We start from the raw sequence: 27,617 nt of genomic DNA, 5'->3' as shown, positions 1-27,617 counted from the left end.
ATCGGGGGACGAAACGCCGGCACGTTGCAAATCGGACGAGATGAGGGCAACGCGCGCTCGAGCGGAGAACGTATACGTGTGGTATAAACGGAGTATTTGTCGCGGGAGGCAACGTCGTGCTTCTGAGTTGCGAATGTAAAAATACCTTCTTTGGCCGCCAAAAGTCTGTTCTCAGTCACGTTTTGTTTCCTTTCGTAGTGGGAGGTGTCACAAAACCAAAACAATAACTAAAGAACAGAAAAGCTAGAAATAAACTTTTTGTTGTTGTTATTCCTTTGATCAGTCCTTCTATTGTCACAGAAGCCAATATTCTGTGGGTCTTGAAAGATCCGTCCAAATGGGCTGCCCGCGTTACGGGGAACTCGGCTGCCAGTGAATGAGGTCACAGAGCACACAGCGATGGTGAATTGCTCTTTATTCAACCAAATGTTTGCCAAATATCTATCTGAGTTCGAAGTGTCTAGCTGCCAAGACAAACTGACCCAAATTCTCCGCGTGGCGCTTGCCAGAGATGCAGATTGCTCGCCTACGTTATGATTTCAAGCAGCCCCCAATCCAGCGGGACGCAACCCTTCGTCCGGCCCTCGTCCGTCGTCTGACCACACATCCCCGCGGCGGCCTTGAATTTTGGCCGAAGCTTCTTTGTGCACTTGATGTGGCTTTTCGGACGTTACGTCGAGGAACCTCTTCTCGCGAAAGCCCGCAAATTGGGACGTGATCAGACTTGAGATCTGAAGGCTCAGCCGAGGCAATCAAGGTTACTTAAGGTCAGTCGCGTAACGCTGCTGCCTGTTTGCTCATCAACATTCACGTTTCATCACAGTTACGTATGGTTCGATGTAATCTACTGGCCAAAAAGCTAAAGCGGTTGTTACATAGGCCAGAGGCGTGTAATTCATCATTTCACCCAATAGTGGGCGCAGCCGCACTCAAATAAAGGGAGAAGCGGATGCTTTTATTGGCTTCTTTAGCCAGCGTGCAAGGAAGAGCGGGTGCGCCAACTCTACTGGGATGTCGAAGCGGGTGCTTGGCTTGAAAGCTTTAAGAGCTCCGTATTGCACGTTTTTGAGCCGGGGGGTGCGCCAACTCTACTGGGATGTCGAAGCGGGTGCTTGGCTTGAAAGCTTTAAGAGCTCCGTATTGCACGTTTTTGAGCCGGGGGGTGCGCCAACTCTTTCCGGATGTTAAAAAGGGTAAGGGCTTAAAACATTGGGGAATTACTGCGCTAAGCTTTTTAAGCCAGAGGGGAAGGCAACTCTTTTGGGGTATTGAAAGGGGATGCGTGGTTTAAGCAAAAGGGTGCGCCAAATCTGTCAGGATGCGAAAGGGGGCGCAGGGCTTAAAACATTTCCCGGACATTTTTTAAGCCGGGGTGCGCTATTTCTGTGGAGATGTCCGAGTTGGCGCATGGCTTAAAAAGGTTGTGAAAGGCGGCCGTTTCGAGCTTTTTAAGCATCCCGACAGAAGTGCGCACACCCTCCAAAACACGCAATTATCATTGTCAAACATAATTAAAACACTTAGCGCAGGGTTGCGCTCGGCACATTTCGCCAGTTGGCAGTTTAAGTGCTCAACGCGTGACAACATCCAGAAGAGATGTGCCGGATCATCTTTTCAATCTAGTTCCACTTTGTGGCCACTATTTTTGCACACTAGCTGCTTGAAACGTGATATTTTGGAGTATTAGAGCGCATGTGACGAGAATTCCTGGAATGTAAGTGCGTCTGTGTGCGCACATATATTTTCCACACGCACACTTTCAGGAAGGCATCAATGGGTCACGTTAGTTTGGGCTCACGTAGCTATCTATATGTTTACAACTACATTTATGCGCTACTCTGCTGTTGCATTTCGTCACCGGACGCACGCGACAGACAGACAGAGGAGTTCCAAATAAACGCACGGTGGACAAAAGGGAACCGGCATGACCAAACTACAATCACCAAGATACGATGTAGGGCGCTGCACACTTGTAAATCATGTACATATATATATATATATATATATATATTTTTTTTTTACAGGTACTGTGTGAATAATGGCAAATCAACTGAGTGAGAAACAAAGCAAGTGGATTGTAAAGCAGTTACCGAAGGATGAAAGGGTGCGTGAATAAAAAGTGGGAGCGAGGGAGGGAAGGAAGGAAATCGAGGTCAGAGTGGAAGGAAAGTAGGAGCAAAGGAAGAAGACAGAAAAGTTTCACGGAAGGAAGGCTGAAAGTCCTGATGCGAGAATAAAAAGCAAGGAAAGAAGGAAAGAACAAAATCAGGATGGAAATGACGCCACGAAAAAGAAATGTCAAAGTGCGTAGCTACTTTTAGCTGTCAATGTCAGTGAAAACCGAGCAGCATTTTGTCGTGGAGATCAGCTCATTCTGGTGAAGGTGGCGAGGGAGCGTACACCGAAGTCCCCCTTCCGCCCCTCCCCCAAAAGCTCCCTCGTTAACTCGTACCCGCACTCCACGTCTGCAGCTAGAACGCGACCGCTCGACCCCGACCCGACCCTCCGCGTGCCCTCTGGCCTCGCGGGTCGCCATGGTGACGGGTGCTCCAACACTCGCCGCGACGACGACGACGCGTTCCCAGACGTCGGTCGTTCCCTCTCACATTTTCTTCTCGTCGGCTACGGGTCGAACGACGTCACGTTTTGTCGTCATCGCTAAGGTGGTGATAGTGGAGTCGACTTCGATTAATCGATGACGACTTCGATTCGTTGTTGACGTCATTGATACTGTTTTTCACTTGTCAAGTCGCTTTTGAACGCAAGCTCGCTCGCTACCGCGACGTGTTCATTCAATCGCATTCGGACAGCTTCATCGCTGAGACAATTTCTTTTCTTTCAAACAAATGAGCTATCGCTAGCTAGTTAGTTAGTTAGTTAGAAGCTAATGTAGCAATCTGCATCTGGACTTCGCCTCTGGGAAACCAGCACCGCAGATGGATTCAAATGCACTGCACCGCTCGACCAAGATCCAATCAAACTCATTTGTTTGCACAACGATGGTCGATACCAGGCCCTTCTTGTTTGTTCTCTTACCACCATCATTCTATCAAAAAGACAAAAAAAAAAGGGTTGGAAAAAAACACCAAAAGCCACACAAACAAACATAAAGCAGACTTGGTCCTGGATGCCTGCTGAAATTAGGTCCAAGGTACCGCTATATACGCTACCGTATATAGTTGTAGTTTGACTAAAGCGTTTTTTTTTTTTCCAGGGCTGACACTGATACCGATTTTTAGTAGTCAAGGAACTGCTGATAACCAATATTTGGAGGCGGTATTCATTTCCTGGAAAAGGATTCAAGATTTTGAATAATACAAACTCCAACACTTAACTTTGTTGAAATGCCTTTAGCATTTCAACTTAATTCATGAATTGTTTTTGAAACATCCTTTCAGATTTGCAACATGTTATTTTTTTATTATTATTTTTAAAAATCTCAGACAATAGATATATTTGTTTGAAAATGGTAACAAAAGGTGCAGGGAGCTCCCAGGCTCCCTAAAGGTTTGTGCAGTAAATAAAGTTTAGCAAATTTTTTTTATCAGCCGTCACACACACAAAAAAAAAAGGCATATGCCGATATGCGTCAAAATGCCGAATATCGGCAGCGATAATTGAACCGGCCAATTATCGGTCCATCTCTAATTTTTACTGAATGTTTTGGTAAAACTCTGATATTGATGATTCGAATTTGTAGGGTTCCTTGTTAGAAAAAATAATTGAATCCATTTTTTGTGATCATGCAAAACAGGACGGTCGGTCTGTAGACGAGATTGCGCGGAATTCAAAGTTTGGACGGGGGTGAAGTTTCGGGGGAAACAATGGCCGTCTCCCTGCGGGCGAGTGGAAGACTAAAACGCAGCATGCAGGTGCTCCATTGGGATTCATGTGCAGCCATGGTTACCATTGTCCCTCATTGCCCAAAGCCTTCCGCTTAAGCCCTCCCTCTCAACCCCCAACACACACACACACACACACACACACACACTCACACTCCACACGTGTGGACACCCACTTGCCACGTTTCTGTCAGTCGACAGCGCTCGCGTGACTCTCCTCGCCGCTAATGGCGTCGCACTGGATAACCCGCGAGGTGAACGCTTTTATAGGCTGCGCTTTGCCCGTTATGGTTCGTATTGGCACGCGTGGGCGCGGCGGTTTTGGCCGCGTAATCGGCTCGCGTGTTTTGGCCGACCCGACGCTGTGGAAACGATAACCGCGGTCAACGGCCGCTTCAGCTTGTGGCGATCTGGACGGCAGCCGACCGCGGACAGACGTTCCAATAAGCGAGCATTTCTAAAGTAGGGTTCGCATTCGGTCAACGAGAGGCCTTCAAAAGTCTTACAATCGGCTTCATTAGACCTGCAGATACCCTTTGAAGTGTCACGTTTTCGAAATGACCGACACTGAGCACCGCACATACAATTATATCTCCACAATCTCGACAATTGTGAAAACCTGATGAACCAAAACCCGATGTCTGTCGTAATTACAAGCTTGACCTGTGAGAGGCAGAATGGTGCCGCAGGTTATCCAGACTGCTGGAATATGACAAAGGAAAAAGAAGCTAGGCTGAGTGCTAGCATTGCGGTTTCAAATTCTTCTCCTTGTCCATTCATTGTGGCGAATGATGGTGAGGAGTTGCTTGTCATCGATTTCTCTTCTTTTGTCATAAAGGGCTATCCAAATGAACTTCACTTGTCCGGCAACAATCTCCGCGGTCACGGAGTTTCGTGGCTCGGCCCGATTTGCCGTTGACAGCGCACGCATAAGGATTTACCGTTGTAAATGTAGAATTGGTTGAGTATTTACGATTGTCGGCCGGTTTCTGCGACGATCGGGGAAGAACAAATGACTCGTACGTCCCAGACCACAGGATCATCGCTCAGCATAATCTTTCAGAGTCATCCAACAATCGGGCCTTTGCTGTCTTTGAAGGGAAATGGGGGACGATGTTACATTTCTGCCCGCTTACCCGTACCCCGCTCAATCAGAATCAGAATCAGAAACAGAATCATCTTTATTTGCCGAGTGTGTCCAAAACACACAAGGAATTTGTCTCCGGTCGTCGGAGCCGCTCTAGTACGACAGACAGTCAATTTACAGAACACTTTGGAGACATAAAGACATTGACAAAAAACAATTGTGCAAAAAGATGCAGAGTCCTCTAGCACTTAGAGCAGTTCGAACGACTAATATTGCAGTAGTCCGGTGCAATGACCATTGTGCAAAGGGCGCCGAGACTTCAAGGAGCGGATGCGGTTTAAAGTGACGAGTAGTGCGATCATCTGGGACAATGTCGGTTGTGCAAATGTTACAGATACTCCTCAATCGGTGTGCAAATGGAGCAGATGCTACTCTGGCACGAGTGGCCGGTATATGCAAATAGTGCAGCATGGCGAGACAACTACAGTGAGTGCACGAGTCATGGCTCGTTGTCGCCGCTAGAGGGGCCCCACGAACCGGCCGCCCTCATCCTCACCTATCACTGTAGAGGCCACCGCCCGTCACCTTCTGATGGCGATCTAGTCTGTTTTAATCTGTCCGCGCTAAGGTGTCAGGTATTGATTCGCACCGGCCGTCTGCTACAATTCCAATTGGTAACGCTTGCTGTTCCCGGTTGTTTCGCCCACTAACAGCAATTGCTTTGTGCGCGACATCACGCGGGTGAATGTATTTCGTAACAACAGCGATTGACACGCAGGGCTTTGATGTCGGTGGGCCCGTCACACCGGTTTGCGTTCTTCGTGTACCATCTGATGCCAACCCAGTTTTGAGGCAGCAGCTAATTACCACCGGTATGGTGTCCATCTGTGTTGAGTGCGTTCTACTGGTTAATCCCAGTTTACAGATTAGGTGAGCAGCGTTGAGAAGCACAGGAACTGGAGAGAGGTGGCGAGGGGATAGAGGTTTCAGGACTGTGACAAAGTTTCGTGTTAAACGGACAAGCGGAGGAGACCGCTGACTTGTTTCGATCTTGCCTCTGTTGGCGGCACGGATGGGCGGCTTGGTGGCTTTCTGGTGAACATCATTTGAAATCAATGGTGCGTGAGTTTGGTTAAAAACATGCAGTAATTATTTGTTTTGTTCTCAACCTCATTTTTTGATCTTTTACATGTGGATTTTTGTGGTCATTTTTGAGAGTCCCAAGATGTCAAGAGCCGGCCAGGACATTCTGGTAGCCTACTGCTAAAATAGTTGCGGTGAACATTTGTTGTGGGGTTCCGGCTTGTAATCCAACGCTCCTTTGTCAAGCAAATCAATAGGATCCCCTGAGAGAAGGAGCGGAAGGACAAAAACTGTAGGAGGAGAGAGAGGAGGAGACCAAGTTGGGGGGGGGGGCATTGCGTTGCAAAAACCACGCTCACAGCCACCACCTCAAGTGGAGGCTCCAGAGAGGGGGCGGGGGTCTGCATAGCCAAGGGAGGTGGGTGGGTTAAGGTCTTAGCTGGGGATGATCACATATGTGCACTGCCTCTCCTCGGGGCCGGCGGTCAGCTGCTGGCACAGGGCCTGCTATGAGGACCCCCCTGGCAAGCGCCAAGCTCCGTTGTCCTTCCAGCCCGCCAACGAGATGGGGAACCGCCTCCAGTCGGAGGCCTTCCCCGCCGCTCGGCCGCCCGGGAGCGAAGGCTGCCTCCGCAAACGTCTGCTCTCCGTGTCCAAGGTCCACCAGAAACGGGACTCTCTCTGGACACCCAAACCTCTGCTTGGAACCCTCGCTAAAAGCCCGTCAGAGAAGACGCAGACCTTCCACGATGATAAAGGTACAGTCCCAAGAGGCGAGGTTGTTGACTTTAGATACTGTACTTTTGACGCTAGTTCTAGTTCACGTTTACATGGGTTATAAATTTCTTTCAGGATCTTTAGGATTACCCGGGTAGCAATCTTTATTAGCCTGACATTTGTGTTTACTACTGGAATCATTCCGTACAACTACCGTGTCTTTGTCGTCTAGACGTCTGACATCGGTTCCAGTAGACGTTTGGCGGGGTGTACTTCAGGCACCCGAGGTGTTGCTCTCGCAGGTGCTGATTACGCCGCGTGTCGCCGTGCGCAAGTGTCTCGAGCTCTTCCCCAAGCCGGTCGCTGTCTCTTCGCATTAGGCGATCCACGTCGTCTGTCTCGCTCGGTGCGTTGAGTGGCGTCGGTGCAGATTGGCTTTGCGACCTCTGACGCCGACGGCCTTTGGTGTGGCGTTGTCGACGGGCTCCTTAAGCACAAACTAGACGGTCCTCTGGCAAGCGGAGCCAATGCAGACTGTCGACTGTTAATTCAACCTAATACTGAATCTCGGATTATGTTCTGATCGTGATCATACGTCCCGTGTTACGCGCTGTGGGCAGAACCCGACTTGAGCCGAACCGCATCCCCGGAGACGCCGTCCGGCGCGGCCGCTCCTTTGGGAACCGCAGACAAAAGCTTACAGCTGGAGGTGATGGTTGTGCTCTGCAGGGATGTTGTGGGGTGACACATCGGGGTCACGGACATGCCCCACTTTCACCTCCACCCAGGGGCTATCACGCACTCACTTTTTAGCGCTATAACTTCTCTTTCTCTTTCTCATCTCGCATTCACGTTCCCCCTCCTTTCCCCACGGAGTACTCGGTCATTCTTTCTTCCTGTGCATTTAGCGTGACAGAACGCTCGCAGACGAGCACGCTCGTCCTCACGCCCGCTCTGGCTAACGTGTCACGACGGCTCAAGATGCCGCCGTCGTGAGTGCGGTATTGTCCCAGCTCTTGAGGTGGAATCGGGCGTCACGGTCACTTTGCGATTTCCATTGACCAAAAACACGCTCGCAACTCTTACGGTTCTGCTGCAGTGCTTTTGAGGTGTGACCGCGAATTGAAAGGGTGGAGCAGGTGTTGGACCGCAACCCCCCCGTCCTTCGCTTTAATCCTCGAGAGGGAAGGCAGGTTGAGCTATCGGCCAATCACTGCCAACAGCTCCCGCGGGAAAAGCACCTGAGGGACCTCGCAGAGTAACAAGATGCGAGCAAATGAAATGAATCGGATGCGTTTATGATCAGATCAGCTGGGATAATAGAATTCTGGTGCACGGACTCGTTATTTTGTCCTTGGAACTTAAGCAAGTGTTTTTTTTTTCTCTGTCGCTGTTCTGAAAAACTGCGGGGATGAAGTCGACTCGGCGATTTTCCTCCTTCGGAGATCGTGTGAGAGGCGGGATCCTCTAACAGCGCTTCCCGTGGCCCGTTACGTCGAAAGCGGTTGTTGCCAGTGTCGTCTGACAAGACGTTCCTACGTCACACCGGACACCAGCGGGGGCCCGGGCTGCAACCGAATGTCTGCGTTGTGGTGTATTCGATCAATACAACAGGATCAAATATTAATATTGTCGCACTGAATCTTCGTATTCTCCGATGAGGTTTTTTCGAATGCTGTTTCCGTAATTGGGTATACACAGCATGCGCTTTTCCTGTGCCTTTATTTTGATGCTATAATGAGTCATATTACAGTGAAAGAGACTCAATTGCATTGCAGACTCATTTCCAGTTTTCTCTTCCTCGGTTGCATAAATATTTTCGTGTAACGTGTCTGGTTTCTTCCGATATTTCTTCAATATTCCAACGACTGCAAAAAATCGCAGTACCACGATTGTATCGACATCACTGCAATGTTTTTTTTTAAAAATATATCGTTAGTTATTATGCGATGCCCACCAGATTTTGGGATGCCATATCGGAAATTTGCCGGGTTCTGTGTATAAGGCAAAAGCAGATAAATGTCGGGTCTTCTGTTGTTTTGGTAGGATTTCTGTCCGAAAGAGGCTCAAGAATTTGCATTTTCCCCCCTTTCGACTTCCTCAACGGGATTTTCTTGACTAATACGGGAACTTTCCTAATCCTTCATTTATAATTAGAAGGACAATACACCCAAAAAAGGTCTTTGTCTTGTGACACTAAGTTTCTTAACCCATTGCTCAGAAACATCCCGTCAGGGAGTTGACACAAAATACCAATTCTTTAAAAAAACAAAACAAAAAACAACAACACTCACTGTCACACATTGTTCAGCTGCTCCGCTACAGTTGCACGCTAAAAATAAGGATTCACCCCCCAAGTCGTGGGTCGGAGGAACAATGGAGACGAGAGCGTGACACAGCGTAACGAGGAGATTCCACGCTCGGTTTGTGGAACGGGGGGGGTCGGGGGTCAAGTAAGAATCATTCAACTGTAACATTTTGTGTTGCGTCAAAGCAACGTGGTTCTGGAGTATTCTGGAACTTCTCGGCTACGTCCTGTGCAAGTGCGTTTTGGGTCAGGACCTGAATTTGCTGCTTAATTGCAAGCTGTGCCACCAGCAGACAGGCACAGGGGCGCCTCCCTGATCTCGTTAGCGGCTTAATGGATGGTTAGCGACTAAACTGCCGCAACTGCTCCATCGCACTAAGCTGCCTTTGACAAATATTGGGCAGTAATCTAGTTTGGTGGATGCTCCGCGGGACCTCTGAGGTTTTCGAATTCGAACGACGGGCTAGAACAAATGCTCTCTATGGCGCTTCGCGGTATACGTTAGCATTAAGCTTGCAGACTTATCGAACAAATGCATGTGGTTTGCTTGAACAATTTGGTGTTTAACTATGCGGTGTTGAATTCTCTTTTGTTTTGTGTCAGTTTTACAGTAACAGTGACAAATAACCTCTTGATTTTCTGGATCCGATTTTCTGCTATTTTCTCTCTCTCGTCCAAAGATTTTACACGTTTATCCTTTGACATATATCGTTAAATAAAATGTGAATCGCAAGTCTTAATTCTGTATCCCCAATTAGTACTGATGTACACTTGTTAGTTTGAAGGCGCTCTTCTCTGTGGCAAGCGTCGAATTGTGGCACAGTGATGGAAGATAGTGGGAAGCGTCCACCCGTTTTCTGTCGCGCTTCTCCTCACGCGGGCCAAACAAAAAAAGTGAAGTCGTGGAACTGGATTGTCATTCATCATTCATGGAGCGCTCGTCAAAGCTCTCTGTGCCCCCTGTGCACCCCCCCCCGCCCCAGACTCGGCCTACTGAGTACTCCTTAAGGATCCCGATCAGCTGGAGGTTCCATTAAGTCTGAAGCCTTAGCAAAAGCCTTAAAAAAAAAAAAAGTTCACGTTCCCCCCGTGGAGCGTGATTATTAAAAGGAACAAGAGCGAGCAGATGGAAAGTGATTTAAAGAGGCTCTCTAACATTTCCCTCATTGATGAGTAATCTTCTCTATGGAAACGTCTTTTTTTTTCATTGGCTTCTTTGCTACGAGAAAACACAACAGGGGAAAGAAAGTCTTCCAATGTGGAGAAACTAAAGCTGCTGTCGTCCCCCCCCCCCCGTGTGATTGATTTAATGTCAGACTGTACTCATTTTCTCCACAAGGTGGCGGCACAACACAGGCTAGCAAAAGTTGCCCTTGTCCAAGTTTTCAAACAGACACAAATAAATCCTTGAGTGACAATTTATCAACATGCTGAAGGAATAATGCTAATTATAAAATGTCATTAGCATTGAGGGTCAGGGCAGACGCGCCTTTTAGCCAAGACAAAAAGACGCAGGAGGTGTCACTGGGAATTTCATTTGGGAATTTTAGGTCTTCAATTTGCTCGCCTCGCTTCCCCGGGGACTCATTAATATCCCCGTTATTGCATTGCTACGCAGCTAACGAGAGGTGTCACGTGGAGCTGGACAGGCACAGGGAAACGGGGTGATTTATGAAAGAATCAAGCTGAGCAAGGGAGGGGCTTCGGTGGATTTGGGGGTCTCCTCATTTTCCCCAGATAAAGTTCCAGCGTAGAATTAGCGCAATGGGAACGTCCTCGTGCAGATTCGTCCTCACATCTGTGTTTGTATTTGAAATTACGGCTGACACACTAGCTTCAATGGTTGCTGTGTTTTATGGATCACACTCCACCTCCATCTTTGAACTCCAATCTGTTTAACCCCCACGACTACCGGAGGGGACGGATCACGAGACGGTATCATATCGCGTCTACCTTACTTATGATGATGGTGAAAACACATTTTGGACGTCGGTCTGGTAAGCATTAAGCCGACTAGCTCGCTGACACATTTTTGCAATCCGCTGAGGAACTTCATGTTCTCCTGCACGTACTGTGAATGAAAGCCAATGAAAGCTTGTTTTGTATCAACATGTTTATGACAAGTTTCGCCATCTACACGTTTGGAAGTGAGATGAGAAGATGATCAAGACCAAAGCAGGTTGCCGCACTTTATTTTGAATTTTTTTTTACCCAACTGGTGACAACGTTGGTTAGCGGACATACAGCCGTCGTTTGGCCACATTTTTGCTTTGACGTGCCAGCAAAAAAGAAATACATTTCCATGCAAATGCAATTTGGTGGCAGTGAACTCAAAAAGCGGCTTCAGGCTGTTTATTGCCCCTCCCTGTTAACGTTTACTACAAACTCAACATAAAACGAAGAGAATTACACTTTGGCCATTTAAAACAACCAAACAACTTTGCTTTTAGAATGCCCCCACTAGCTTCATGCTAACACAGAATGGAAAACGGCATAGATGGGCTCACGAATAGCAATATACGTGGCGATTTTATAATGCCTTAAACATATATTTGAGCACAAATGGCGGAGCAACACATGTAGACAGGTAGTTTAACAATACCCACAGGCATATATTCTTCATCCTCTGCGAGGAACAACTAATATCACTGGTGAGAAGTTGTGACATCTCCTCTGTCTCCATGTATGTTCGTGTGTCTGTATTATAGCGCCTCCAGGTGGCCATGTCACGCACACCAGAAGGAGCAGCACAGTGTCCATTGAATTGACAAAACCAGTTGAATTCTTTACATTCTATTGAATTGCTATATGTCGTTATTGTATGTTTTTATAAAGTACAATATGATAGAATGCTCTTTTTCCAAATTAAAATACAGATCACAGTCCAGGCGAAGTAAACCAGACGAGGAACGACGCATGCAGCGATGCGCCGTGGACCGATTAAACCGATCGATGGCGTCCACCAAAACCGGTCCGACTTGCGACCGGACTAGCGCCCCTAGCCTGATAGTCTAGCCCGCTTCCTCTCTCAATTAGTGGTCATCGCTCAATTAGTCATGTTAATTACTGATTTGGGGGGGGGGGGGGGGTGTTCAGTGTTGCCCCGCCCCCATTTGTGGTAATGACCCACTGAGAAATGAGGTGTAAGGCGGAAAGTAGGTCAAATGCGACAGTGACAATTAGCTTGTCAGATTGGAGGAAGTGCAGATGTACATGCACGTTGTTGTTGCATCGGGCTGTAACCCACTTCCTCTTGATACACCCCCCCCCCCCCTCCCCCACCCCTTAATATGATGGAGGCTAGCCCCAGGTGGCTTGTTGCTCTGTGCCCTTGAGCTTCTTGAGGCACTTAACCTAAATTAGCGCAGTGTGTCGCCAGGCTTCTGTCGAAAGACCCCCTCGAACGCAGCTCCGTGTTGCTCTTGGAATTGTTTCAAAATATGATTTCCCTATTGGGAGGGCCCAATATGTTTTGGATCCTGATGAAAATATATATTTTAGGAGTGCCAAAACTGATTCAAAAGCGCCCCATGGGAAAATTCCAGGGCTCAAACCTTTTGCACCAAGGGTCCCGACGTCATGAATACAGTTGTGTAGTAGGCTTAGGTAATCATGACGAACGAGAGAGATTTTTGATGTTATTGCAAGACAATGTAACATTATGCACAGTTTGAGCATTACCATTTTGTTTAAGTATAGGACAATAAGAAAACTGTACTTAAATAGGATTTCATTGAGCTGTATTGCACATGAAAGCTTCAAAAGAACTCGTTGTTTCAATTCAATGCAAATGCGCGTTGTACACAAACGTTAACTCCGACAGAGCCGCACTCGGGCGGCGCTCGTTTGGCATATCACTCGAGAGTGTGTTGTGCGTGGTTAACTCCGTTGTTCCTGTAGAAACAGCTGCAGGCGCACACTCGCCCGGGAACAATAACGAGTACGTCCACACGCGCAAAAAAAGTGGAGTGGTGACCCACTTTACGGTCGTCAATATATCAGTCACACACAGACACGCACTAAGTGGATATCGATGTTGAGATGTAAGAAGGCCTTTGAGTCGATATCGGTAGAGACAGCCCGGCTGCACGCTAATGACCTCGCGCCGCTACGCATAACATACGGTCCTGTAGCTGTTCCAGTTCACGTTAATTTCTGTGTCGAGCGCAAACCTTTGTCGGTTCTCCCAATTCCGTGGGCGCAACGGGGCGGCGTGCGAGAGCGTTGCCCCGGTTGTCCCGGTTGAAGATTTCAAACTGCGTTGCCAGGGGCGCGAGCGGGCCGCTAGCTACCAATCCGCTCCGCACATAAAACCCGCCGAGCGCTACAAGAGACGGGACAAATAAAGGAGGCCGCTCGTAAAGCGTGCGCCGTCGACAGCTGTTGACAGTTTGAATGGAAACCGCAAAGTAAAAGTTGCCCTGGAGAGCGGACGTTCAACGGTAACGCACCTTCCAGACAGTCTCAGCTGCTTCTCGCTTGCTTTTGACCGCGAGCAGTTGCCCCCATTCAACTAAGCTAACTAAGAACTCTTCCGATATCCACTATTTGTTAGGATAAAGACGTGCAAGTTCCGCAAAATATTGACCGACCAGTTGGCTAGTTAGTTGTTGTGCCTGTGTTCCTTTTCAAGGGTTTGCTGCCGGTTAAACACGCAGCAGGTCACGTACGTAAACCCACGGCCTTGTTTTGCATAGCAAATAAAGCGGAAGAGGCGGACCGACTGTCAATTTCAAAGCGGCTCCCTCGAGAGCAGCTGGGGGCAAAGACAATCGGGCGCGAGCGCCTTTGAGAGTCTTGGTGTGGTGCCGGCGCCTCACCTTGTCGTGCGCATCTCCGCTCCCGTCCGTCTCCCACCTGTCCTGCTTCCTTCCTTCCGTCCCGGCGCTTCTCTCGCTTTCAGCCCGTATCTCTTTAATTCCGTCCTCCCTCGCAGGGCTGCGCAGCAAAAACTGCTTCCTCCACATCAAAGTGATCATTTTGCATTTCCTTTTGTCCTTTTTGAGTTTGCTCTCGACTCGGATTCACACGCATCCAGCTGCGTTGATGAAGTAGAAGGCTCGAAAAGGTGGCAATTTTCCTCCTTCATCTGGTCGCGACATTTGAAGCTTTTGTTCCAGAGATGACGCTAGATTAATGCTCGCCCTATTAACAATTAGCATCAAGGTTGCAGTGTTTTAACCCATTCATTTGATATTTGAACACAAACGGTAGCGACGCATGCAGACAGACAATATATTCTTTATCCTCTGCGAAGAATGACAAATATTAGAGCTGTACTGAGGAGCAGCGAGCATTTGCGTGCACGTCCGTTGTCGGATACTGTGGCCGAGGCCGGCGCGAATAGCCGTTCAATTGTTGCAGTGTGACGAAACGGTTTCCTTCTTTCATTCATTCATTTTCTGCACCGCTAACACTCACTCGGGTCGCGGGCTGTTTAATTCTTTTGAATTATATTGCAATCTGTCGTTTCTGTATGTTTTTATAAAGTACTATTTTGTGGAGTGTTTGTCCCCCCCAAGTAAAATACACATTTTGTGTGTTTTTTTTTTGAAGGCTGCAACGGATTAATGGCATTTCCGTTCATTTCAATGGGAAAATATGATTCGAGCGTTTTAAGTTACAAGCGTGGTCGAGGAACCAATTAAGGTGTGTCTCGAGGCACCGGTGCAAAAACCGAAGCCTGTAAAATCAGACGACATCCCCGTCCGCTGGCCTGGCGTGCTTATTATCAGGTCTGGTCCTCTTTATCCTCCGCACGCAAACCCCAAATGCAAAGCGCTCTCTCCTCGACTAGACGGCCGTCGTGTAAACGCGTGTCGCATCTTTTGCAAGTGTGAAGGAATGCGTGAATGGAGAAGGTCAGACGGAAAGACCAGAAACGGGGGGGTTTGCTCGTGGCGGGGGGGCAGGAGCACCCGGAGGCGTGAAAGTCGTCCCTCTGCGCACGCGCAGTTCGCAACGCCGGCTGACGGAACGGCTGCGGCTGCGACCGGCGGGGGATGCGCCACGCCGACAGAAGGGCCGACCGCAGGCACGGCGGGAGAGTTTTTGGGTGTCAGAAAAAGGTCACGCAGAGGAGGAGGAGGACGAGGATGGCGGGCGGAAGGCGGCGTCAATTGCCGCCGGGTACTTTGCCCCGTGTTAGAATCATTAACAGCGTCATTACGGATCGTTTACTCAGCCTCGCCCTCCGTCACTTGTCGGCCTTCTGCGTCAGTTTGGCTGTTTGTTCAGGACTCGGGTCAAATTTCGACGCCCGTTGTGAGTTTTTGGAGATACTCGTTTGTGTTCCGGCAATTTTTTTTTGCCAGTATAAATTGAAGATATGGTGGCAGTGAGCTCCGATCGAATCAGTCAGCAGTTGATCAAAACGTTTGTCTCTTCCAACAAACTTAACATGAAACAAAGAGAATGGCGGCTTGAGCTTCGCCTTTCGGTCTGCGAGCGCAACGCTCGTGCTAAGCGACGCATTGAACACAAAGGGAGCAGCCACAAACGTAGACAGACAATATACCGTAACAGTACTCAGTCTTTTATGCCTTTCTGTCTGCGTAGAATGACTAATATTAGTGCCGTACTGATGAGCTCGGGGAGGAATCGGGACGTCTCGGTGAACGGTATAAACTTCTATCTGTCTTACACTGCCACCAGGTGGCTAAATTGTGCACACCAGAAGGAGCAGCGCAAAACCGTTTCTTATTTAACGACGTCATTACTGTCAAAGTTGTCTCGACGGAGAGCAGAAGTCTCGCGAGATTTGCTGACGTCGCGAATCGCGACCGTTTGGCGGTGACGCGCCGAGCCGATTCGCAACCGATCGGCATTCAGCTGGCCCGGCCGCAGCCGCTCTTTCGCCGATAGATTATTCATCAGACGAGACCAAAGCGATCGGGTTCCTGCTGCCCCCCCTCCGCCCCCCTCGAGGCTTCGCGTTCCTTCACCGTGTGGCGATCGAAGATGCTCAGGGGAGTGATGAGCGAGCTACGAGCGCACCTTCTCATGTATTTTTACGGATTTGGGGCCGACGGGAGACAACTAGGATTATTTTCTTGACTTCCTGTTGAAATCTTCTCGATCTTTTAGGAGTTTGTTTTTTGGGGGCATCTGTTATTTAACGGACTCATTTTCTTGGAGTGAGATGACATCAAAGAGCTCTTTGAAAAGCTTTTCGAATAAAAGTTCGTTTTTCCAAATTAGCCTCTTAATTGCTTAATATATGTTAACTCGGCTTCAACTTGGAACCAGAAATAAAAAACAACAAAAACTCATTTTACTCAATACACAAAAGATGGCGACGTCTATTACCATCTATGACTTGAATTTAGTTGGGCACCTTCTCTGTCTCTTCTCCTCGCTTTTATTATGCTTCGTGTTTTGCAGCAGACGTCAGTGCCAGCTTTAACATTAGCGGATCAGGTGCGGTCGAGGAGTTTCAGGGGCTCAATCCAATCAGAAAAAGCAAATGCAGCCCGACCGACCTCGCCTCTCGATGCATTTTCAGTCACCTTGAGGTCGTCGGGACTTCAAGACAAAACGATGACGTCGCGCCGGAGGCCGCTGCGCAATCGTCGGCGCGTCGGTCCGCACGAACGGGAATTCACGCTGATCTCACTGTTTGATCGCAATAATGAGGCTCCTGACTGGGATGCAAAACGACCTCACCACTTTGCCTTTAAGCCTGCTAGCTAATGATAGCATTATGGGAAAAGCCATAGATGGGCTTACAAATCGCATCCATGTGGCGCTAAGGAATGGCTATTTGAATGCAAACGGTGCAGCGACACATGTTGAAAGACAATATATGCTTCTCACGAGCATATATTCTTTATCCTCTGCATAGAACAACTTCGAGGTCTGACAAAGTCTTCAGTTTGGCGTTCTTAAACCTGCAAAGTTTTACTTACATTTCGTTTTAACTTGAAAAAGACAGTCTTAACCACTGCTTGCCCTCTAAAAGTGGAGTTTGAATTCTGCTATGTTGGACAGCAGGGGCCTCGGCCAGAAAAAGACAACGACACGGGCGCGTTTAATGAGATCCTAACGTGATAACATCAGAAGTTGCATCAAGTGGGCCATTCTGGTTTGAAGCAGCCAATTTCATGCGGTGAAATCGGATGACTCGTAAAAAGCCAGTTTCACTGAGCAACATGAGGACATTTGGTTGAAATGTCTATTATGAATAGATCCGCCAACTCTGCCGTTTTGCTTCGGAGCAGCCACTTTGCCATCAATTTGCCGATTTTCCCTTCCGAGGTTCAGCCACCGAAAGCAGTTCAATTGAGTAACGTGAGGGTATCATGTGGTGGCCCACAAAAAAAGTCTCAAGAACCCACGCCGGAAAAGACACAGGAAGTTGAGCGCGTTGGTTGGAAGCGACCGTTATTGGGTGAAAAACAAATGAGCCCCCGAGCCAGTTCCTCCCTCCGGGCGACGCGAAATTTACCTGGCGCGTTTGCAGGAAACGTCGTGAGAAGCCACGCCCGGTTTGATTTGAAGCCGCCATTTTAATGTCGTTTTGTAGGCGTTCCTGAAAGATAAAATGTTTGATCTGTTTTTAGCATTTCCTCGGGGACCATGGATAATAATAGTCGTCATCACAATACGAATCACAATAATGGTAACTTAAATGACCCCGTTTCGAGTAACGCACTCCCTCCTGGCGTTCGGGCCCGAAAACATCGCAGCCGTTGATTACGATGCGTCGACAGCTGCCTGACGAGAGCGCCGTAGCCGGAATTGAACTGGCTAAAATACGACATGTTTGCGGATGAAATGAGCGGGAAGAAAGAGAAAGCCTGCTCGGACTCCTTGGTAACCAAAGCACATTTGCAGAGCACAGGGGCCGCTGCCACGCCCCTCCCACCGCTCTGCCTGCCTGCCTGCCTGCCTGCCTGCCTGCGTGCGTGCGTGCATGCGTGTGCGCGTGCGTCCCTGAGGACCGGACCGCCTCGGGGTGGAGTGATGATGGCGACGGGGGGGGGGGCGAGAAAGCGAGAGCGAGCGCGAGAGCGAGAGCACGATTGTCCGCACAGCAGACGCTCGCTCGCCGGCGCCGAGCGATGATGTGAGCGCAGAACTTCGTCTTCTCCGATGATCTCGGATTTATCCCGATCGTGGAATTATGGTCTTCATTGGGACCTCCCTGAAGTCGGTCATTAAGTATTTCAAGAGGAAAGGTAATGACAATGATTTGATTATTTTTGGAACGTGACTTTTTAATATTCATATTGCAACTTGACTCTCGGAGCAATACGAACCACATCATCCTTGTGATTGTTTTCTGCTTTTTTTCTGCTTCTTTTTTTTTCCCGTTTTCATTTCGTTTCGTTTATCCTCATTGCAGGACTTATTTTTCTCATTACATTTGAATATTTTACCTTTTGTGTTGCTTATCTTATAACATCTGTTGATTCTCTTTATGTTCCAACTTTATTCTCACCATATTGCAGCTTTATTCTGTGGTGTTTCGTCATTTTTCTTTATTTCTTTATGGTTGTAGCATGACTGCTTTTTTTGCTTAATATTATGTCTTTATTATCCTAACACTGGGATTTTATTCTTGTCATATTAAAGTCTTTTTCTCGGAATTTTTCGACTCTGTTGTCAAAATGTTTTTTTTTTTCGTAATACAAGAGGTGAACCTTGACCCTTGCGGGGGGTGGGGTGGGGAGGCCTTGAGACTGAGCCCAACTGCGAATAGTAAAAATGTGTGAATAATTGACACTCCTTATAGTTGCCGTGAAAAAAAAAAAAAAAAAAACATAAGTGGGGAATTTGGTAAAAACATATTTATCTATTTATTTATTTTACGTAAAAGCTAATAATTGCTAGATTGAGTTAAAAATTATAGCAAGGGACTGGTTCCCTCCAAAAAGTTAAATTCATGAAGGCACAAACGGGGGTCTTTTTTTGTCGTAGCATAAAGAATATACAAATCCAACGTGATTCTTTTTTTTGCCTGTCGCAACGTCCGACTTTCTGCTCGTTCTGATATTTTTCTTTTTGGGCTCTTAACATTGCCTCCGTCGTCCGCAACATTTGAAGCAACTTTAGCATTCAAAGTGCGCCTAAATTTGATGACTTTAGTCTTAGTTTTGGCAGCGGCAAACCTCACAGCCAACACCTATTTTCACTGTTTAAAGCGTTTAACTTTAAAGCCCGATCGCATGGGTATCATCCTCATATTTGCGATTCATATGGAAGTGAAGCGCGCGGGAGAAAAGTAAGCAGTATTAAGCGGAAACGCAAAGCTTACGAAGCGCGTGCGCACGCACGGCCGAGACCCGAGCCGCTCGTGCCGGGTTTGATCCGAGGCCTATTTATAGCCTCCGGGCGTCGTGGTCGATTATTAGCTCGCATGCCGCCCGAGTCTGCACTTTGCTCAGCACCTTGTCTGCGTCGGGCCGCTCAAGCTTCACTTTTGTTGTTTACAAAAAAAACCAAACGTCAGGTCCCCGGGAGGTAAGCGTCGTTTGCCAGCATTCAAGCGCAACGCACGTCCTTCGAAAGCTGCGAAAATCAGTCAAACGATTTAACACGTCGTTTTTTCCACACCGATAATTGTTTAATAGAGAGCTGCAAATATTGAATTTCGGCGATCCAGCAATTCTTTTTACTTAAGATTAACATTGAGATAAAAAAAAAAAAAAGTTACTATGAAAATAAAGCTGCAGCGTTACAAGAATAAAGTTGTAATTACAAGAAAGTTCAGTTGTGTATTACGACAATCGATGAATGCGTGGATGAACGAGGGATGACTGAACGGAGGGAGGCTGGGTGATGGATGGATGGATGGATGGAGGGATGATGGCCGGATGCGGACACGAGCACGTCGACGCCGCCCGTAGGAGTTGCGAGGCGGCGCGGCCGTAACTCGTCCAACCGTACTTGACTTGACGTGCGGCTTCTTCGGCCGGCGAACTCGTCGAGAGTGAATCAACAGAAGTTTTAGCTTTTAGCCACAAGCAGGAGGAGCGCACGTCTTGTGACGAAGTCCTCCAGACGCCGGCCGTGGCGAGGGAGCGCATTGTGCGGCTGAAAGGCCGATGCCGACACACAATACGGGCTTTTGTGTTGCCCGTGGGGGGGCGGGGCGGGGCGGGGCCCGCAGCCCGCGAGGACGGTGGGGGAGGGTTACCTGCGGCGCAACAACAGCTAGTTTGGACCTCATTCAATTGAACGAGGCCATAAAGTGGCTCAGAAACAGCATCGGAAGCCGTGCAGCAGCACATGCAGACAGACAACATCAGAATACGAGCATATCTTCTTCATCCTCTGCGTAACCCGACTCATATTACGATCTCACTAAATCTGTGTCTCTCGATGTCTGAATTATACTGCCCCCTGGTGGTCCAAAATCGCCCAAAAGACAGCTGATAGTTGCTGTTGTTGATGTTCGTAATTGGGACATCAAAGCGCAGGAACTTTGTCTCACACTTTGACGACTAAGTTGCGGTCGTATTTCTCAACTACCTTCCTGCCTCCCCCGACACACACACACACACACACACAGTACGCATCCTAGCAGGCCTCATTAGCACCTGTGAAAAAGCTTTCCAACACACACACTCATGGCCCCTCCCCTCCCCTTCCTGTCCAGTCCTCAGGCACACTCCCGAGTCCGGTCCCAGTCACACGCACGCGCGCGTTGTTTAGCTCAGGAGAAGGCACACGGAGGTTGTGGTCAATGTTTGAATTCGGTTCCCCCGATGGAGTTAATCCTGCAGCCCGCAACCCCCGCGTCGGCGTGGATACGCTCACCGGGTAGGTCTCGTTTTCCAGCGTTTGCTTCTTGAATGCAACCGAAGAGCAAAGTGTTGTTGGTGCGGAGCTCGCAGGCCAACTGGCGGTCGGGAATCGTTTGCCCAGTGCGTCGTTCTGGGATGACTTTTTGTGTTTGTGTGTATTTAAAAGACATTCACTGCCATAGACGGCTTTAGAAGTCAAATATCCATGTTAACTGGGAAGGCTGGCAGTGAATTGAGTTAATAGCAAACTGGATGGGCCGGTTTTGGGAGCTACTTTGCAATCAGCTGTTCGGTTTGAGGGTGTGACGTCTCAGGTAAGAAGCGTCATTCTCCCCTTCCTGCTAACACAAACACAGCTTTCTCCGGATTAAGGCAACGTTGGGGTTCACGACTGTTTTGGTCGCGCAGCGTCGCAGGTTTCTGACCGCGCTGCGTTTTGTCCCGACAGCCGTGTCCAGCCTGGACGAGGAGAGCAAGTGGACGGTCCACTACACGGCGCCGTGGCACCAGCAGGAGAACGTCTTCCTGCCGGGCAGCAGGCCGCCCTGCGTGGAGGACCTCCACCGGCAGGCCAAAGTCAACCTGAAGAGCGCCCTGCGAGGTAAGGCCGAGTCCGGACGCGTGACTCGACTCCACGGTTTTGGGACTTGGGACTCGCTTGGCTGAATCTTTTGGAAGGCTCGACTTGACTTTGACATTTGAAAATCGGCATTTTCCAGATCGTGTGCCATTTAAATGATTTATTTGTGTGGTGCGTGCCAACCGTGAATTATTCCGGTCGCATTACGCCATCATTTTTCTTGCAATATTCCCTTCATGACTTTTCCTGATATTATTACAACTTTATTCATGTAACATGACCACTTTTTGCCCATAATTCAAAATTGGCTTTTTTTTTTTTTTTTTTTTTCTTCGAGCACGCCATAGATAGAAAAATGACTATTGGTCATTTAGCATTTTTCTTCAATGTTGTGTTGAACGCAGCCTATTTGAGCGGTTGCGGCTACTCGCGGTCGACTCCAAAGCAAGCAAACTGTCCGCACGCGCTCCCACTCCCGCAGCGCACCCACCCGCCCATCTACCGTCCCGGCGGCATGCAGGCATGTTCGTCGACAGCGCCGCAAGAGAAATGTGCAATTTGTGTTGCGCTTACAACGCCGCCGCGTGAGATCCTTTCCCCTCTAATCGGACGCGTAGTTTCCCAGCCGGCTCTTCAAACAAACAGCGGAGTCACGAGCGGAGACGGACACACGCTAGAGCGGCCTTGTGAAGCGGCAGAGAAAAGGACCAGACGCACGATGACGCTTACAATGTGTCGCACACACATTGTGCAATATTGACACGGACGTGACCGCCACCTGGGATTTGGGATAAAGCGAGACCCCCCCCTCGCCCCCCTCGCTCGCCCGTCACCACCTGCCTGATGAAGGACAGCAGGTGTCATGTGACAGCACCTGGGATGTGTGTGCATGTGTGACACTGCGTGTCTTTTTATTTTTATAGGAAAGAAAAGAAATCGCCTTTCGGCAGATGTTTTTAAGATTCTAATTTCTTTAACCAATTTTAAAAAAGATATATTTCTTTCTTTCTTTCTATTTTTTTATTTTGGAAGGGCACCAACCCCAAAAACGCTTAGTGACGGCTAATCTCCGCCTCATCAAGAATTTCTGGGGTTTAAAAACGCATCTATATTTTGAAAAACACAAACAAAAGTAAATGCAATTCTAATGGCCGTCAATGATCCACTGATTTTGGGTCTTTGCAGTCTGACCCGGTCCGTATCGCCCAGAAAGAGCGGGGGTCCACATCTGTTAGTGGGATAGAACATTTGCAACGCAATTGCGGTCACACGGCACCAACACGGAACGGGCGCCAAAGTCCGCCCGGTGCTTTTATCTGTGGAATGAGATGGCATCGGGCGGGCCCTTTCACACCGGCCACCGAAGCGGCTCTCACGCGACTCGCTCGTCCTGTGTGGAATGTACCACCGACGCAGGGCGGGGGTTGAAGTTGAACATTTTTCAGATAAATGGGCCGCGGCGACAGCTGCAGAATGGAAGGACAGAACGGGCAATTTGTGAAATTTAACGCCCGAGACTCCGTTCGCTGTCGAAAGCAATTTTCTCTGTTCCGAATGTTGACTCGTTTCTAATTATCTGAACGCGAGAAGCCGCATCAGCTGTTGCGCAATACACGGATCCTATTGACAAGAGTTGTGAGTGTTGCGCAACTTCCCGAGCCCGTTGGCCTCTGACAAGTTGATGAGTTATTGATTTATCTGCTTTAGGGCACTAATAAAGCACAAGTATGTGACGGTCGCTGGGCACCAGAGGTGAGTGGCACACCCTTGTCCTGAAAGTTACCATGTGGAACAAAAATGTGGAACAATGATAGCTTTTACAAGAGGATTTGAACCTTTGGCCCATTAATCACAAGCCCTAAAATAGCACAAAGCTGCTTGAGTGAAAATCAATCGCTGCTCCTCGGCCGTCATTTCCGCCGAGCGACAGACAGCTCGGAGCTCGCCGAACGCATCTTGCGTCGCCACGCTCCAATCGAGGCTTTTTTGTTCTTCTTCCGCCTCGCTGGGAGCGTTTGACGTTCGCCGGTGTACGTTGCGTGCGGCGTGTGTGGCGTACACCCACGTAAGGCACTCCAATTAGTCATGCGCATACGCTACGGCTTTTTTAATTGAGGACTGGCGTAGTTGGACGTCACTTTGGAACGTTGGCAAAGCGAGATAAAAACCCTCCGAGGAAACGAGGGCGACAGAGCAAGTGGGAACATCTGACAGGCTTCTGGTTGAACACGCATCGAGTCTGCTAACAGGAAGTATCACGCGTGTGCGCACGCACGCCATCCCGTCGCAGCAGGTGGCGATGATGAGAGGAGGCGTGAACATCCAACGGGGCCTGCGTGCAAATTACTCAAAACACACATTCAGCACTGGTGTGTGCGTGTGAAGTCATAAAAATATGCAAGTACAGGAAAATAAAAATAAAATACTTTTTTTTTTTTTTTTAAATAAAAACTGACAAATGAATGCCCTACATTAGTTTCTTGGATAAAAAAACTATATATATATATATATTTTTTTTTTTTTTTTTTTTTGTCAACACCATGGACATTTTTCTCATTTATTTTATCCACCAAATAAATCCTAATTAAAAAGATTTTTTTGTGTGTGTGTTTTGGGGAAAACAATTATGCTTTTTGCTGGACAGCAGCCATACATGAAAAGTATGAAGGCTCCATTTTTGCTGTTGTATTTGAAAAGAAGAACATAACATAATGACAAAAAGTGTGATGTATTGCAAAGTAAAATGTTTGCGCTTTCCTCCTTGTTCGTGCAGAATGTGACAAGTTGAGAAAAGACGGCTTCCGCAGCTCGCAGTACTACTCGCAGGGGCCCGTCTTCTCCGACACGCCGCAGTCAGGCAGCAGCCTGCACGACGACGACGACGACGACGGCGAGAAAAAGGTGACTGTCCGCGTACACGGTACATTCGGACGAAGTCAATCCGGGAACCCCCAATTCGGGACTCGGAAAAGTCTCCTGCTGATTTAGTTCAATGAAGACTCTATAGAACGGCGCTCGCCTGCCCTCTTGCGGTGGCGACTGGAACTTCCGCCCAGGACTGGTGCCAGCCAATACAATCGGTATATAAGACAAACGGCCATTCACTCATTGCGAGCGCGCGTGTTTTTGGAATGTGGGACGTTGGGACTCTTTTTTCCTGGCGGCACTCCGTCTTTAACTGGGGATTGAGGGTAAGATCGCGGAAAGGTATCACCTCCAAGCACAAAGGAATAGAAATCTAAATAGATGGCTCTCCTTTCCCGCAGGCTTGGGCATGACAGCGCCTTAATTGTTCCATTTTTTTCCCCTTTACTTAACACTCGCGGCGGCGTCTCCGAAGCTCGCTCATACCTCAGGTGTCGCTTCGCTACACGCTCCCAAAAAAAAAACAAAAAAACAAATCGGCCCATCGGAATTTTGCTATTTGTGGCAGGGCTCGGGTTAAGGACGCCGTAGCGCCCCAGAGCCCGCAAATGTTTGCCTCCTTCCCTCAACAAGCATTCATTCACACACATTAAAACCCATTGGAACGCTGTGGCTAACCAAAACAGCGGCACCTACCAACAGTCTGTCAGATGAACTTAGTTGTGCAGTTGTTCTAAATGAGTTGCCTGCACAGTATTAAAGTTAATCTTACTTTATGTGGAGTAACATTCCAGCAGATCGCGCGCACGTCCATGTTCCACGGACCTACAAAAGCTCTCTTGCTCACCGAAACAGCAGCACCTTAAACGTAAACGTTTGCCAGGGTTAAAGGTGGGGGCGGCATTGGAATGGAAACGTCCTCGGCGGCGAATGAGTTAATTTTGACGTCGACGTGTTCACGTGTTCTCGTCTCGGTCCGCCAGTCGCTGGCGTCGGCGGCGGCGGAGGCGGAGGACGATCCGTCCCGGCCGTCGGCGAGGCCGCAGACGCCCGCCGACGAGACGCCCGGCGACGAGGCCGACGTGACCGGAGGCCCCGCGCTGCCCACCCCGGAGGAGAGGATGAGGCGGACGGCGCAGTCCGTGCCCACCGACATCGTCGCCATCAACGTCACGGGTACGGCGGGACTTCGGGGACGCGAATGTTGTGACGCTCGCTACGTGTGTTGCGTGCCTGTCATCAAGTTGAGATGAACATAATCCGTTACAAAACAAAAGAAAATAACAATAGGAAAAATCACTTACAAAATAATATTTAATCATTCTCAGACATGTTTTTATGATTAAAACATGTCTCAATAATTACAAAAGTAAATCTAATAATATTTAAAGCGAACATAATAAAAGCATTTTTTTTAATTAAATAAAATGGAAAATACTCACAAATAATCAAATAATAAGACAGAATACTCACAATAAATATAAAACAAATTCTTACAGAATAACAACAAAAACATAGAACATCTTACAAATTATATTAAAATTGCAAAATACAAAATCATCAAATTACAAATATTTTCAAAAAATAAAATAATATAAAGTACAAATAATAAAATAACTATAAAAAATACGGAATACATTTGATATGATTTAAAATGCTTCCACAATAATATTAAAATATATTTACAAAGTAATAATATACTGTAATATTAAAAATGCTTAAATAATAAAATAAAATATTTAAAAAAATACTAACAAATGAATAGTTATTTCCTCCCTTTTATAACAAATAACAACCATTTGTCCTGTAAGTGTGCGTCTCTGTGTGTGTGTGTGTGTTTTACATCTTCCCCGTGCATGTTTTCTTATCTCACTCACATATTTACTGTTAACATAAAGCACAAGCTGACCTGAAGAGCAGCAGCAATGTCATTTGTAGTGTTAAAAAAAAAAAAGAAAAGCAACTTCTTCTCCTGTTCCACTTGTGGCATCTTCAAATAATCTAATGTCATAATCATTCACATTGTTTGCGCCGCAAGAGAAGCAAGAAAATGCTCTTTTTTGCGAGTCGCTCACGCATGTTTTCCTGAAGATAAACACACTTTATCCCCGCATGTGCCCTCCACTAACCGTGTGCCGCTTGTCTTGTCTTGCCCGTGTGTGCGTCTCCGCCCCGCCCGGCCTCGCCCGGCCTCGCCCGGGGCCTCCCTCCCTCCCGCCCCGCCCGCCCGCCAACTACCAGGCGCCGTGTTTGACCGGCAGGCGAGCGTCCGGCGCTCCCTGGTTAACGCGGACGCGGTTTCCCGCCGGCCCAAGAAGGTCAAACGCAGAAAGACTATATCGGGGCTGCCCGACGACGTCGACCTGGAGCTAGGTACGCTTCACTGTGGGAATGCTGCCCTCTGCTGTATGCGGACAGAAACTACACATCCTCCCAAAAAGAGGGTTGGATATTCTCACTGGTTATTTAAGCCCAGCGTCCTCTTTTTTTCCACAACTAATCCCTTTCATCTTACTCAATATGCTCTACTTTTTCCTCTTGAACATTTCTTTCAAGGAGACAAACGAAGTAAAGGCTCCACTGATTGAACAACTTTTATGAGAAGGATATCATAAAGATGGGATTTTTCATGAGTTTTTGTGACTGCTGTATTTGTTTTTCAAATTCAGTTAGTTTGAATGACTTTTTGTTTGCTAAATGGTGCAAAAAACAAAAGTTTTAATTGGTTGTATTTTTATTTTTTTTTGCTGAAAATATACAGTAATTTGTTATAGTTTGGTAAGCACACAGCGTAGTTTCAGTTCTCTTTTTTTCCCGTCTTCTTCGTGAACCATAATAACCTTAATTTTTATATTTACAGTACACCACATCGTGGCTAATTACAGGTTGCCTAATGGGACACGTTGTGCTGTTTCCTCAAGTAAACCTTCCAAATCCACATTTGAGGGCCCCCCCACTTCAAAAGCTCGTGATCATTTACGCGCTCGCGTGCGCGGAAGCCGCTCCGTGGCGCTAAAGGGGAAAGTCATCCCTCTTTGCGATGACATCGTGCCGGGCGACGGGCGCAGAAGTCTCGTTAGCTTCCGAACGCCGCCGGTAATTGCCCCGCCGGTTCGTCTCTCTCTCTCTCTCTCTCTCTCTCTCTCCCTCTCTCCCTCTTTCGCTCTCTCGCTCTCTCTCTCTCCCCGCTCTCTCTAAATCTACCGCAGCAGCTGCAGCGAAGTCCAAATTGTCGTGGAAGGCGAGTGTCACCCCCTCCCTCCATTCCGCCAAAATGTTGCGTTTCGACTTCCGGCCCGCACGTTGTGCGCCGCGTGGCCGTGCGTGACCGCCGAAGTGGCTCGGACGCACGCTGACGCCCACGAACCCCGACGGACTGTTTGTC

The 27,617-nt window shown here is 48.1% G+C and overlaps 1 protein-coding gene across 9 annotated transcripts in view; it reads left to right on the top strand.

Annotated features, from left to right (window-relative positions):
- nhsl1b (NHS-like 1b) overlaps positions 1-27,617 on the top strand; it is a 78,421-nt gene that overhangs the window by 39,095 nt on the left and 11,709 nt on the right. For 3 of the 9 annotated variants that reach the window (XM_061703861.1, XM_061703867.1, XM_061703868.1), the window contains exons 2-5: positions 21,236-21,388; positions 24,141-24,268; positions 25,216-25,408; positions 26,474-26,605. In XM_061703861.1, the coding sequence (XP_061559845.1) occupies positions 21,236-21,388; positions 24,141-24,268; positions 25,216-25,408; positions 26,474-26,605 (606 nt within the window). Of the gene's footprint in view, positions 1-5,511; positions 6,048-6,449; positions 6,771-17,916; positions 18,217-20,539; positions 20,804-21,235; positions 21,389-24,140; positions 24,269-25,215; positions 25,409-26,473; positions 26,606-27,617 lie in introns of those variants that run through there. The other 6 variants (XM_061703860.1, XM_061703869.1, XM_061703865.1 and 3 more) reach the window with 5 other exon arrangements.

This window comes from Phycodurus eques, chromosome 18 (assembly GCF_024500275.1).
Source record: "Phycodurus eques isolate BA_2022a chromosome 18, UOR_Pequ_1.1, whole genome shotgun sequence".
Lineage (NCBI taxonomy): Eukaryota > Metazoa > Chordata > Actinopteri > Syngnathiformes > Syngnathidae > Phycodurus > Phycodurus eques.
The sequence above is the reverse complement of the archived record's forward strand: the minus strand, read 5'-3'. Positions and strand labels throughout refer to the sequence as shown.